The 13825-nt window shown below is 33.9% G+C and overlaps 1 protein-coding gene across 1 annotated transcript; it reads left to right on the top strand.

Annotated features, from left to right (window-relative positions):
* Positions 1 to 8004: 8004 nt before the first annotated feature.
* Positions 8005 to 9147, top strand: LOC108203512 (uncharacterized). Its single transcript, XM_064086671.1, has 4 exons — positions 8005 to 8148; positions 8361 to 8702; positions 8808 to 8876; positions 8999 to 9147. Exons 1-3 carry the CDS (start codon positions 8005 to 8007, stop codon positions 8868 to 8870), a joined length of 549 nt encoding a protein of 182 aa, XP_063942741.1. The 3' UTR covers positions 8871 to 8876; positions 8999 to 9147.
* Positions 9148 to 13825: the final 4678 nt, after the last annotated feature.

The raw sequence follows: 13825 nt of genomic DNA, 5'->3' as shown, positions 1-13825 counted from the left end.
TAGATAGTTAAATTAAGTTGAGGGTACATGTTTAGAGAGATTGTGATTTGTTAGTCTGGACACTTGGTTTCTAGTGTCGACTAATTGAGATAGTGAGTTGTGATAAGGGTCAGAGTTAGACCTAGTCAAAAGAGTATTAATAGTGATTGATTGAGTTAAGAATGATAAAGATGCATGGTTCAGGGTATTCTGACCATGTTATATATTTGAAAAGAGTTTATTGTTTTGACTGAGATGTGAAAGAAGGGGTGTTGAGTTTTGTAGATAGAGGAGATGTGAATGATAGAGAGTATGTGGAATTGAGTCTAGTTATCAGAAGTGATATTGTGAGTAAGATAGAACGTTAGTCTTCAACGACGACGCTTCAAGCTAACCGGGATTTCATCTGATATCAAGATGAGCCAACTTTATTGTGAATGACAATGTCTACGAGGAAATCTTACGAGGCTATCACAAGCGAGAACGTCGAGAAGAAGACATACATTGAACAACGGTTTATTGGAGCAGAGCAAGAATTTGAGAAGACCTTGGCAATATCTTTCTTCAAGAAAAGCTTATTTTAACTCTTTTCATCATCATTGAGCCCTTATACCTTTTTTACAAAATTTTTGATAAATGAGAATTTCTACTTCTCGAATGACGAGTGAACATTGGTATTGATTATTGATATGAGTGGTATTGATTCTTGGTGTGTCATAAAGGTTGTTGTGAAAAGACAATGATAATTCTGAATTTCCTTGACATTCCTTGAGATTCTTTGATATATCTTGATATCTCTTGATATTCTTTGGTATTCTTCGAGATTCCTTGGTATTCCTTCCATCTGATTGGGATGAACAACCCTATTTATAGGGGACACAAGGTATACCTATCTGTGTGATAGGAGTTGGATGGGACGCCATCACTTGTGTGTGTTGTACTTACAAGAAGGTTAACAACCTTTAGTAGTGTCTAATATGAGCACGCAACACTAAGTTCGTTTGATCATACTGATCTCTCAGTCACTCTCTTATTCAAACATGACCTATTTTGAAAACATTTTGTTCCATTCTAAGTCCTTAAAGATTGATCCTAAGAACTGAACTCTGTAATTATGAAAATTTTGATACTCTTATTTGTTTCAAAGTCAAAGGTATGCCAAGGTCGATAGAAGGTGGGGGACGATATTACCAAGCATGTACATTGTAGTTCTTTTCGCGGATTCCGAGGACAGAATCCTTATAAGGGGGGTAGAATGTAACATCCCAGGTTTTCAGAATTAGTTTATTAATATAGAAATAAGTTTTTGAATATTATTATTGGCTTTAATTGACTTTTATCTGTTAAGATGAATGGTCTATGTAGCATAAGTATAATTGTGAGGTGGAATCATCAGGTTTAAACAGATTATGCATCCTCTTTCTTCTGTGATTTCGTATATCTTGACGACCCGGGTTTTTCAAAATTATTATGAAAGTTACTTTCTTAGAATGAAAGGAATAAAGTTTAATATTTTATTCCAGTTTAATATGTTTTCAAAGTTTATATTTAAATTCTGGGTTATTGTGTTATCAATACAAGGTTGTTTTTTTTCAAAACTATATTTCATATAATTGATTTTAAAGATTTAAAAGATTGGTATGTGAGTATAATTGTTACATGGCTAAGTGTTGCATGTGAAATTGTGAGTTTAATTAGTTATAATAATTAAATGTGAAATATTGGATGAATTTTGGTGTAAATTGATTTTCTGTAATTGTTATTTATATGTGCCAGATCTGTGAGTTTAATTATTGATATTATCAGGATAAGTTATATGTAATTTAGATATTTTCAAATGATTTATACATGGATATATGAATGCCATCTCAAAACTCATTTCAAATATTATTTCTGAAAATACAGAGATTGGTCATGCAAGTTAGATGGTTGATATGTGAATATATGTATTACATGATTAAGTGTTACGTGTGCGATGGTCAAATAACTAGTTATGGTTATTTATGAATATTATATGAATATTTGGTAAATCATATGGTAACTAGTTTTCTATTTTGATTGTTTATATATGTTGCAATCACGAGTTTTCAATTTTCATATTCTCAGAATAAAATATGGAACATTTGGGTATTTTCCTGATAATTTATGAATAGTATGTGATGTTTATATTAAAATCTGTGAGGTTTGTGTTATCTAGTTTATTGAATTGACTGCTCATATGTGTTCGGATTTGAGATATTTCAATTTCTATGTGATCAAGGTAAAATATCCTTTATTTAGATATGTTCATATTGATTTTTGGATTGCTACGTGATTTTATAATCGATTTATGGATTTAATTTCATTTAATTATTAATTATATTAAATAGTTGTTTAATATTTTAAACCCCGCGGGCGTTCGGGAAAATTTCGCCATTAAGCTATTTGAGACATTCTGAGCATTTTTCGTGTTTTAACTTTTTCAATCCGGAGTACGGTTTGTCCCGTAAATGGTCCGGTACGAGTTTGTTAATATTTTTAAAGTTAATAATTATCTGGTTGTCTCGAAATACGTGAAGCATATTCTAGGAATATTCCAAAGCATATTCATGGAATATTCTCTTATCTTCTTCTATAAATAGCCTTTTCTATAGTTTTTCGCACGTACAATCATTTCGTCAGTTTCTCTGCACAAATACCGAGAGAAAACGAACGGGTGTTCTTCGTGTTCTTCACAATCAAACGAGGATTTGAAGGCGTTATTGGAATCCGATGGAGGCATATGAATAGTCCACTACAAGAAAAACAGCTATCCGCGACCAAAGGTATCAGCGACCGCAATTCAGTCGCTATTGTTTCACATCGGCGACGGACTATAGCGACAAAAATGGCACTTGGTCGCTAATACTTTTTAGCGACCGAATGTGGTAGCTAATCAGTAGCTAAAACATTTCCCCCCCCCAAATGAGCGCTAAAAATTGCCGCTACACGTATTTGCGACTGGATTTTATCAGCGACCGCCGTCAGTAGCTAAAAGTGCCATGTCAGCTAATCTTCAGCGACCGCAGTTGGTAGCTAGTTACTCCCTCTTAAAATTTTGAAAAAAACGGCGGGGTTATTAGCGACTATGTTTTTAGCGACCGCAATTGGTAGCCAATAGTGCCACGTCAAACAGATAGCTACTGAAGTCGGTAGCTGAAGTCGGTCGCTGTTGTTATTTATTTTTCTTTTTAATTTTGTTTTCTTAATTATTTTATTTTTATATTTATAATTATTTTATTGAATAACTAAAACTATGTTTCATTTATTTCTTTTATTGAATAATTATTTTATTCAATTAAATAATTATTTTTTCATTTATTTTGCATTAACTTTTATATTTTATATTTATATCCCTTTTAATTTATCAAATATAAAATTAAATAAAAAATTGTTTCATGATAATTGCAACTTGAGTATTGTTTATTCATTTTAACAATTTTGTGTATATAATTATGTAGAAAGTTTAATTAATTTTTATTGAATTTATTAACACGTGTACTTCACATATGTGTGTATTGATATGATGTGTCAATTAGTTATATTAAGGATGTATTTTATAAAGTCAAAAAAAGTTAATATTTATTTTGTTTTGTTTTGTTTTTTAGTGTATTTTACTTTCGTTTTTATATTTTACATTTATATCCCTTTATCGAATAATCAAAAATATGTTTGATAGTTAATTGGAGCGCGTTTAGCTACGTAGTTTGGACTGTTTTCTCAAAATTTTGAGTATTTTTCGACGTATTTCTATATATGTGTTTGATGTTCCTTCAGTTATAATGTATTTTTAAAGCGTTGAGAATGTATTTTTTTCGTTTATTTTACTTTGCTTTTTATATTTATATTTATATATATCCTTTAATTGAATAATCAGAAAAACGTTTCCTAATTTCATGAGTATATGTTTCAAAATAAAATAAAATATTTTTAATTAAATAATATATATTAATTTTATGAGTACCTACTGCGAATAAAAAATTTATTCATAATTAATATTTTATTTGGAAAATTCTATTAATGTAATTAAATTCTATATAAAATGTATAAAATTAAGCATAATATATTTTAAGTAAACTAATATAAAACAAAGTGTAAAAGCTGGGAAAAGAATTTTGCAAACCGCAAGAACCCTCGTTCCTTCGTCAGTGAATTCGCTACTCGCACAGATCAAGGTCAGTGGTTTCTCCTCCCACGTCCCATCTCCTCCTACATTCTGGTAACAATCCCTTGTATTACCTAGTGATTGTGTGATTTCCGCAATTTAGATATTTACTGTGTTCTGTTTCATGTATGTGTATGTATATGAATTTTCGATTTTATTGTTTTTGATAAACTTGATCAATTTGGTGTGTGCTCTAATTAATATTCAATGGGCTTGTGAAATTATTGCTGTTTATGTATGTGATTTATTGATTCATCTTCATGTACATTAATTTTGGAAAATTTTGGGTGAAACTTTGATTGTTCCAGGGAAGACAAAAGATAATGATAAGGCGCGTTTGGACATGAAAGATATTTGTAAGCGTCCTACATTAGAAATTCACGAATCTTCTAATGGTAAGAGTGTCAAACCCCAGGCAAGGTACACATTGTCCAAAAAACAAATTGAAGATGTATGCACATGGATTAGGTCTCTAAAACTACCTGATGGATATGCATCAAACATTGCAAGGTGTGTTTCAGATAAGAAACCGCATGAGAAATTGAAAGGGATGAAGAGTCACGACTGTCATGTATTCTTGGAAAGACTCCTCCCAATTGCATTTCGGGATTTGCTTTATAAACCAATATGGGATGCTGTTACTGAGCTTAGTTGTTTCTTTAATGACTTATGTTCAAAAACAATAAATGAAAAGGACATGTCTATACTTGAGAAGAACATTATAGAGATCACGTGCAAATTGGAAAAAATATTTCCTCCTGGTTTTTTTGACTCTATGGAGCATTTAACCATACATCTTCCTTATGAAGCTCGTGTTGGGGGTCCAGTTCAATATAGATGGATGTACCCTTTCGAGAGGCTAATGGGAATGCTTAAGAGGGCAGTGAAAAATAGAGCTTGTGTTGAGGGGTCCATATGTGAAGCCTATAGTTTCAATGAGATATCTACTTTTGTCTCAGACTACTTTCCGGATGAAGTCTTAACAAAGGCCAATCGAGTGTCTAGACATGATGATGGGGGAAATGTGGAATTAAATGGTCGTCTTGCTGTATTTGGTCTATCTGGCCGCGCATATGGAAAACAGAAACGCATATTCCTCTCTGAGAAAGATTTACATGCTGCACATACCTATATACTTCTCAATTGTGATGAGATTGATGAGTACGTGAGGTACAAGGGTAACTCATTCCAATATCAATTAACTGTATATATATATATATATAGTATTATATATATATACATATGTGTGTGTGTGTATAATTTGTCTATATGTTATACAGATTGTATGATGATGAATTAAAAGTAAAGCATCCCGGCATAACGGATAAAGATATCCAAACCAATCGTTATAAAGAATTTGCAGTTTGGATAAAGGAAAAAGTAAGTTCAAATTCTATAACATGATATTCGTATACACGCTTTATAGTACCTATTTAACGAGATAGAATATTTGTAGGCTTTGACTGCTGGATCACTGTTGCCAGCGAATGTACTATCTCTAGCTATGGGACCAGACAAGGATCAAGTCAGTTGTAATGGTTACAAGGTAAATGGTTATGAATTTCATACCAAGGCATATGGGTTCGGTAAAAGAACAACAAACTCAGGAGTATGTGTCCAAGGTGATAGTTGCAATGAACTTAATCAAGTATTTTATGGGGAGTTGGAAGAAATCATAGAGTTATCTTACAAGGGTACATATGGGGGTCATATTAACTTGTTCAAGTGTCGTTGGTTCGACTCAGAAAAGGGGAGACGTGTTGATAGACATGGAATTGTTGACATCGACCTCCATAAGTCTGCGTACTCCAATGAACTGTTCGTTTTACCAACTCAAACTACACAAGTGTACTACACTCCTACTCCTGGTAGAAAAAGGGATAGGCCACCTGCAAACTGGCAGGTTGTAATACATACCCCCGCACGTAGACGTGAAGAAGTAATTGCTGGGGATGTTTATCAAGAGCAGACTATTCATAGACCAAATGTGATTAATGTGGACGATGATGAAGTAATCCAATTAGATGACGAAAATGAAGCACATGAAATAGATCCCGAGTTATTACTTGTAGAGGAAGACATTGATACAGACAACGAAGAGTTATTGACAGACACAGACACTGAAATAGACACCGATGAAGATGATGGTTATGAATCTGCAAAAGAAGATGATTCTGACTCCGATAGCTCGGACAATGGCACCTAAACATGATCTGGATACTTAGTAACCTAAATATTAGTTTTTATTGAGATTTTTATTAATTGATACATTCAAAAATTTCATTATATCATGGATGATGTTCAGCACCATTGATTAAAAAGTTTTTATTACATCTTTAGAGTTTATGTAAATTACTAAAACCATAAGTACATTGCGATTTTATGGCTACATTTCTGGTTCATATAAAAACATTAAGTAAATTCATTATTTAGTATCTGAATATTTGAAAGAATACAACTTACATGTTGACATTGTTTTTAGCTTGTTATTTGTTTTTATATTGTGCCAATTGTATATCTGTGGTTAGGGTAATGAATCATGCGTAAATAGTAATTGATTCTTTTGATATTTTAATGATATATATATATAATATATATATATATATATATATATATATATAATATATATATATATATATATATATATATATATATATAGTCCATGATTCTTGCTTCTGCTAGTTGCCTCACGACTTCTTAGATATATACTTGTAAAACATTATATAATCCACGGGTCTAATAATATGCATTGACTATATATCTATATGTTTGCCCCTGCTTATTTCCCCATCTTTGTTACATGTATACAGATGGATTCCACAGCTCCTAAAAAGCGTGGTTTGGGTAGGGGGCCCACTCAAATCCCTAGGGCACCTACTAACCCAAACGACCGGGAACTTATTCAACTTCGTCATACCCCATATAACGTGTACATATCTACTCATACCCACCTTTAAGAACTTATATTATCCTCATTGACATAATACTTAGTGATCGATGACTTTGTTGTTTATTGTAGTGATTTTGCAGATCATAGAATCGTGAAGTGCATCTCTCAGCTGTGCCTTCAGAATTGGCCTACCCCTGCCATTAGGTGGGCTAGCACACCTACATCACATAAGGATGCAGTATGGGCTGAATTTCAGGTACTACAATGGTGAAATTTAATTATTGATTTGTCAAGTCATAACACTTAAAACATGAAAAATATTACTCATATTATTAGCTTGGAAAAATAATATACTTTATTGTCATATTGTCGTGCTTTTGAACACTAAACTATATCGGGTACTATATTTTTAGCTTATAATAATTTATAATTCGACCAAAAAAGTGAACATACATAGACAAAAAAGATTTTTGTGTACACCATTATTTTATTTAGCTTGTTTCATTAACAAAAAAATTAATGTATATTTTTAATTGTGTACTATTAACAAATTGCCACACTAATGTATTTTTTCCTATTGAACTTTTTATGCAGAAACGATACAGGTGGGCGGATGAAGACGGTGCTGCTATTTCTGATCTGTTTTGGAGAAAATGTGCAGATCGAACCAAAGACAATCTGTCAAAAGAGCGAGCAAAAGCCCTGCAGAATGCTAGCAATGAATTTCCAGGTCAAGGGGATTTGCACATGCATAAGTATAACCCATGGTGGTGTAGCGCTGATATTTGGGCTCAGATGTGTGCTCAGTGGACAGAGCCTGAGTTTGTGCACAAAAGTAATACTGCCTCAGGAAATAGATGTGGAGGTGCTGAGAAGGCCAAAGGTACATACAAGGGAGGTAGTATATCCCAGGGGCAGCATATGGATAACAAGGTATGTATGCATAGCTTCGATGTGTGTAACCATCATCACATGTTTACTTCTCAATTATTGGAAATATGTTTTGTACAGGAGTCTCAATCTCAGGGGTACTATCAACTGGTTGGATGTGTACGTGGCTACTCGTGAAGGCATACCAGCTGCTCAGGAAGTAGCGGTAATAAAACTGAACTTTTATACACTTATTATGTCCAAGTTACTTGTAGTTCTGCTAAAGAATAGAATATAAAGAAAAATAATTTATGGTGATATCAATATGGTTGTTATTAGTATAAAGGTATAATATATAATTACGCATATAATATTGGCATAAATCTCAAGAGTTTACAAAATTGAGTTTTAACTAACTAATCATAAATATGATGACAGAAAAATTATCGCACTTTAGTTGCTGAGCGCTATCCTGAGGGCACTCAGCCCCCGCATATTGATCAGGAGCTTTGGGAGAGGGCCTCTATTGTGAAGAAGAACTATGTCAAGGGTCAGGGACAACGAAGACGCCCATCTATCTTTGGCTCAACCTGTAGCACACAGTCTTCACAGTCACAGAGTCATCCACTTGTTCATACTCCTGCTGACTGTGTTCGAGCTATATGTCAGGATCGAGCGCTTCTTCGTGTATTAGGAGGACATCTTGGGCTTATGGATCCTGATGAGTTAGCTCGTGCTGTGGCTGAGGCTGCAGCATCGCAGCAAAGTGATGGTCAACAGGTATATAATTTATTTAGTATTTAACTGCAATTTTGTTATTAATTTTTGAAGTTTGTTTTTTCATGTTCTGAGATTTCACTTCTTTAATTGATTTGATAATGACAGGGTGATCATGATGATCAGGATGCTGATGATTATGATGAGGATGCTGATATTGGAGGATCTTAGTGTCAGGTATATTATCTATTTATTAGTTAACTTTAATTTCGTTATTAACTGCTGAAATCTGTTTTTCATATTATGTTGTTTTTATGCCATCTCACATCTCACTTCTTTAATTGATTTAATATTGACAGGGTGATCATGAAGATACGGATGTTGATATTGGAGGATCTTTGAGTATTCTGGTCTTAGTATTGTATAATTGGAACATATGGTTTTGTTGCTGAATTTTTAGGGATGATGTAAACTTTGATGAATTTTTAAGGATGATGTAAACTTTGATGTTGGGATTTTTGTTATGGTTGTGTTCAATGCGATCATTTTAAATATAGATCATCGTGAAGTTGTTGGGACAAAGTTGTTTATTGTTTGTTGAAAAGCAGGTACAAACTGAAAATATATGGTAAATCTGGAAAAACAAAAAAAATTGAAAAAAAAAAATTATTATTAGCGACCGCCAGCCGTAGCCAATACTGGTAGCAAAAAGTCTCAAACTTAGCGACAGAAGTGCGTCGCAAATACTTGTAGCTGTATCAGCTACGGATATCAGTAGCCACTCGGTCGCTACAGTTTGTGACCACAGGCAGTAGCTAATATCCGTCGCTAACTATAGCGACCATCGGTCGCCAATGTGGTCGCTGCCACGTGTAAATCGACCGTCTTCTGCTGACTCAGACTAGCGACAACAGCGGTCGCTAAAAGCCGTCGCTAGATACTCGGTCGCGAAAGGCTGTCGCTGGAGGGCATCTCAGCGACCAGATTATATGCGACAATTATCGGCTACCGGCATCCGTCGCTAGATACTCGGTCGCCAAAGGCGGTCGCTGATAGTCGGTCGCTGATAACTGTTTTTCTTGTAGTGGTCAAAACGAAGCTCTCGACGCGTAGAATCTATTGTAGTCATCCATATCAGTGCTGAATCGACAGGTTTTTGCTAAATAAGCTTTTCAATTTAGAATTTAAATGATTTGAAATATGAATTTTCACAAACTTGATTGTTTGATTGATTTGATGATTTCATGTTGTAGAGTGTCTCCTGCCATTCGTTTTCATATATTATATGTTGAATTTGGACTTCGGAATCATATAGAAATCGGGGTTTGATTCTTGAGATGTGTTCTTGAATGTTGTTCGTGGTTTATGAATGTTTTCAATTGATATTTGGGCGTTTTCATTCTACTAATTCATTGTGAAATCTGAAACCACCATTCGGTTCGTCTTGCTGCTAGGAATATGTACATATAATTATATGTAGTGTTGGAATTCGAATGGAGTCGCCGGAACCTGAAATTGAGTCCGCCGACGGCGGAATTTTCTTCGCCGATTCCGACCAAATCGGGCGTTTCTTTGAGGGTTTGATGGCTTGATTGTGTTTATGCTGGCTTAAAGATGTTATCTGGACGCTTTGGAGGCCATTGGTGGCCGTATTAGCCACTCCGGCGAGGGCAGGGGCGACGGCTGCCAAAGTGCAGTTCGACCCCCTGACTTTTGGAGGTGGTGAAGTTATGGTACTCAGGTTGTGAAACTTGCAAATTACCCCATGTAACTTTTAAAAGTTGCACTTTAAACCCTGGCCGAAAACTTTCAAAAGTTTACAAAATAAACCTTTTGATTTAATTTTCTAAAATTGTTTTATTTAATTATTTTAAATTTCAAACATAGTTTTTAATTATTTCTTTAATCAAAAATAAATCTAAATTAGTTTGTTAATTAATTTGAATTAGTAATTAGTTATTTTAATTGGTCAATTAATTTAAATATTAATTGATTAATTAATTTAGTTAATTATTAATTGATTTTAATTGATTAATTAAGTAGATTTAATTGTTCCTTTTGATTTAAAAATTCTGAAAAATAGTTTCGAGCTCTGAATCATTTTTCTAAAATATGTTCGAAGCTCGTTAATTGATTTCAAATGATTTCAGATCCGATATTGAGCAATCGGACTTGATTATTTATTCAAAAATGAATTCCTTTACCTGTTTTAATTCCGAAAAATGTCTAGAAATTCCAGAAAATTCTCGAAAAATTATTTTTAACTTGAGACTTGATTTGACATCAATTGGGGTGGGAAGACTTGTGTGAAATATGTTGTCTGCTATCTGTTGACGTGTTATGTGCTGATAGGAGAGTCAGGAAACAGTTTTGATCATAACTTTTGACCCGTAATTCGGAGTCGAGTGAAACGAAAACGAGGTGAAAGCTTATAAAATCTATTTTAATATAATATGACAATATGGTTGAGTCTAGAATGTGATTATATGTTATATGTGACTTGTTGCTATGAATTGATTATTACGTGCTGTACGTGTCTATTCCTGATATTATACACATGTAATGAACGATCTATATGACTTAGTGTTGTGAGTTGATTGATATTGGGTAAAAGCATATGAATTGTGGAATTTAGAATGGTTAATTGGGTTGTTGGTTGAGCTAAGTTGACAGGTGGATAGTTTTATAAATAGACGAGGCGCTGTCGAATTTTCGATAGGATTTATATGATTACTGAACTGAAATACGATATGTGAAATATGATTTGACTACATGTTAAAGTTGAAGCATTATTACGTGTTAACTGATATGTGATAGGTTTAAAGGGATATATATAAGTGGGTATCGATATACGTGATATGTATATGCGATAAATTATTTAGTGATTATGGTATTATCTTATTCTCGTAAAGGATTCGGACGAAACGTGTACGATCGAAGACGTTCAGAAGATCAAACGATGTTGCAAAGCGAATAAGAAACGAATCGAAGAAACGAAGTCGTATTACGAATAGAGTATATCAAGAGATGGTCGGGAGGTTATGATATGCATAGATTGTGAGATGGAAAGATAAGACTAAGCTGTGTGTGGAATCGGATTTAAGGCAAATTTTTCCTAATCCTTCCTCATATATATATATATATATATATTGCATGTTCTGATTATTCTGTCAGGATTATGATATGGTTTATACTGAAACCCTTCTCAAATAAACTCTTACGTCTGAGAATGAAACCCATGATTGTTTTCTTCTTCCAAGTTTTGAAAAGCCAAACACCTCATTACTCTCAATTTCTATTACAAGTATTCTGATCCTTTCTTTCCAATCCTCAAGATTTTATAAATATCAGCTTTACAAATTAATTTGAAGTTCAGACCGTCATTGAAGCATGGGTTGCTCAGTGATAGTTAGAACTTAGAATGGGTTGGGATCTTCTTGATTATCAACCCGCCATTGTCATGCTGGTTTAGCAGGCTAAATTCAGTTGCTTAGCCGATAATGGAGGATACTGAATAGTTAGGAATTTCCTGAACTATGATTTATCAAAAGACGGACCGTGGTTTATGAAATGTTGATTCTCGAAAGTTGATTTGGAATAATTCTGTTGTTGATAATGATTATGACTCTGTTCTGTTGATTGAATTGTCTAATGATTTAAATTGTTAGAATTGGATTAGTTTGTATAAAAAATGTGGACCAGATTCGTGGTCAAGTATAGACCAATGTGTGCCTTGGATTCAGTATAGAGAACAAGGCTGTGTGCCATGTTCGGGGTTAGTGTGTGACTGATCAGCAGCCTAACCTTTGGTTTTTAATTAAAAATGTGATGAATCCAATTCGACAATTCTTCTGTAAGTTTGAATTCTGATTTCAATTGCTGATAAGAATTGTGAAGTTTTCAATTACATATCCTGAACTTGTGAACCCTGACAAGATATTTCAGGACTATTGTTGCTTATATATACTTGCTGAGCGTTGTTGCTCACCCTTGCTATTCCTTTTTAACCATTTCAGAAAAGCTTAGAGATGAATTGCTTGATTGAGATTGCGAGTATGGCTAAGGCTAAGCGAGGAGTCAGAGTTATAGAATATCCAGAGGACAAGTGGAATGTCCAGGGTGATTGTCAAGGTTGGTTCTAGATAGAATTGTATTGATGAGATTCAGTTGTAAGTCATAATTGAAATAGATTGACAATGATTCTTCTTATCGAAGATGATCTGAGATTGTAAGACATTGTTTATTGATAGTGGTTGATTCTAATTTCAATACTGTAACCTGGATGCGATCCTGTTTTTAGGGGTTAAAGTGTTTTCTTTAAATCTTTTATTAAAGTCTTCAAGCTTTAAATCCTTTGATTTTTATTACCTTTTCAAAAATACAGGTTTCCAAAAGTGTTTTAAAATGGTTTTGTGTGGTGACGTCAGAATCCAGACCCCCGGATTCTTGGACTGTCACATCAGTTCCATTATCTGACCTTATTGCTTCTACAGGAACACCCTTTTCCAATTCAACTTTCTTGATATGATCAATTATTGTAGGGGGGAGTTTCATCCTTGAAAGCTAGGAAGTAAACCCAAGTAAATTTTGAGAAGTCATCCACAATAACCAAAGCATATCTCACTCCATCAATTGACATAATATTCACTGGGCCAAATAAATCCATGTGCAACAGCTGCAATGGATCAATGACACTATTGATGGTCTTGCTTTTGTGAGATGCTCTCTTCGCTTTTCCTTTCTGACAAGCTTCACAGAGATCATCAGATGTAAATTCCAGGGAAGGCAAACCTCTCACCAAAAATCTCTTGACCAGAGAGTTTATAGTTTTGAAGTTGAGGTGTGAGAATTTCTTATGCCATAACCGACTATCTTCAGCAGATGCTTTTGCATAGAAACAGTGATATTCATTTCCTGGTCCAGTAGATAAATCAGCTACGAATATGTTGCCTTTCCTGATGCCACATAGTGAAGGACCTTTATCCTTGGTATGTTTGATTATACATAATTCCTTTTCAAAGTGAACATAATAACCCTTGTCACAAAACTGGCTGACACTAAGGAGATTATGTTGTAGTTCTTCAACTATTGCAATTTCTTCTATGATGATCCTTCCAACTTTGTACTTTCCATATCCAACAGTACGACCCTTGCTATTATCAGCAAAAGTAACTGAAGGTCCAGTT

This window comes from Daucus carota, chromosome 2 (genome assembly GCF_001625215.2).
Source record: "Daucus carota subsp. sativus chromosome 2, DH1 v3.0, whole genome shotgun sequence".
In the NCBI taxonomy this organism is placed as follows: domain Eukaryota; kingdom Viridiplantae; phylum Streptophyta; class Magnoliopsida; order Apiales; family Apiaceae; genus Daucus; species Daucus carota.
The sequence above is the reverse complement of the archived record's forward strand: the minus strand, read 5'-3'. Positions and strand labels throughout refer to the sequence as shown.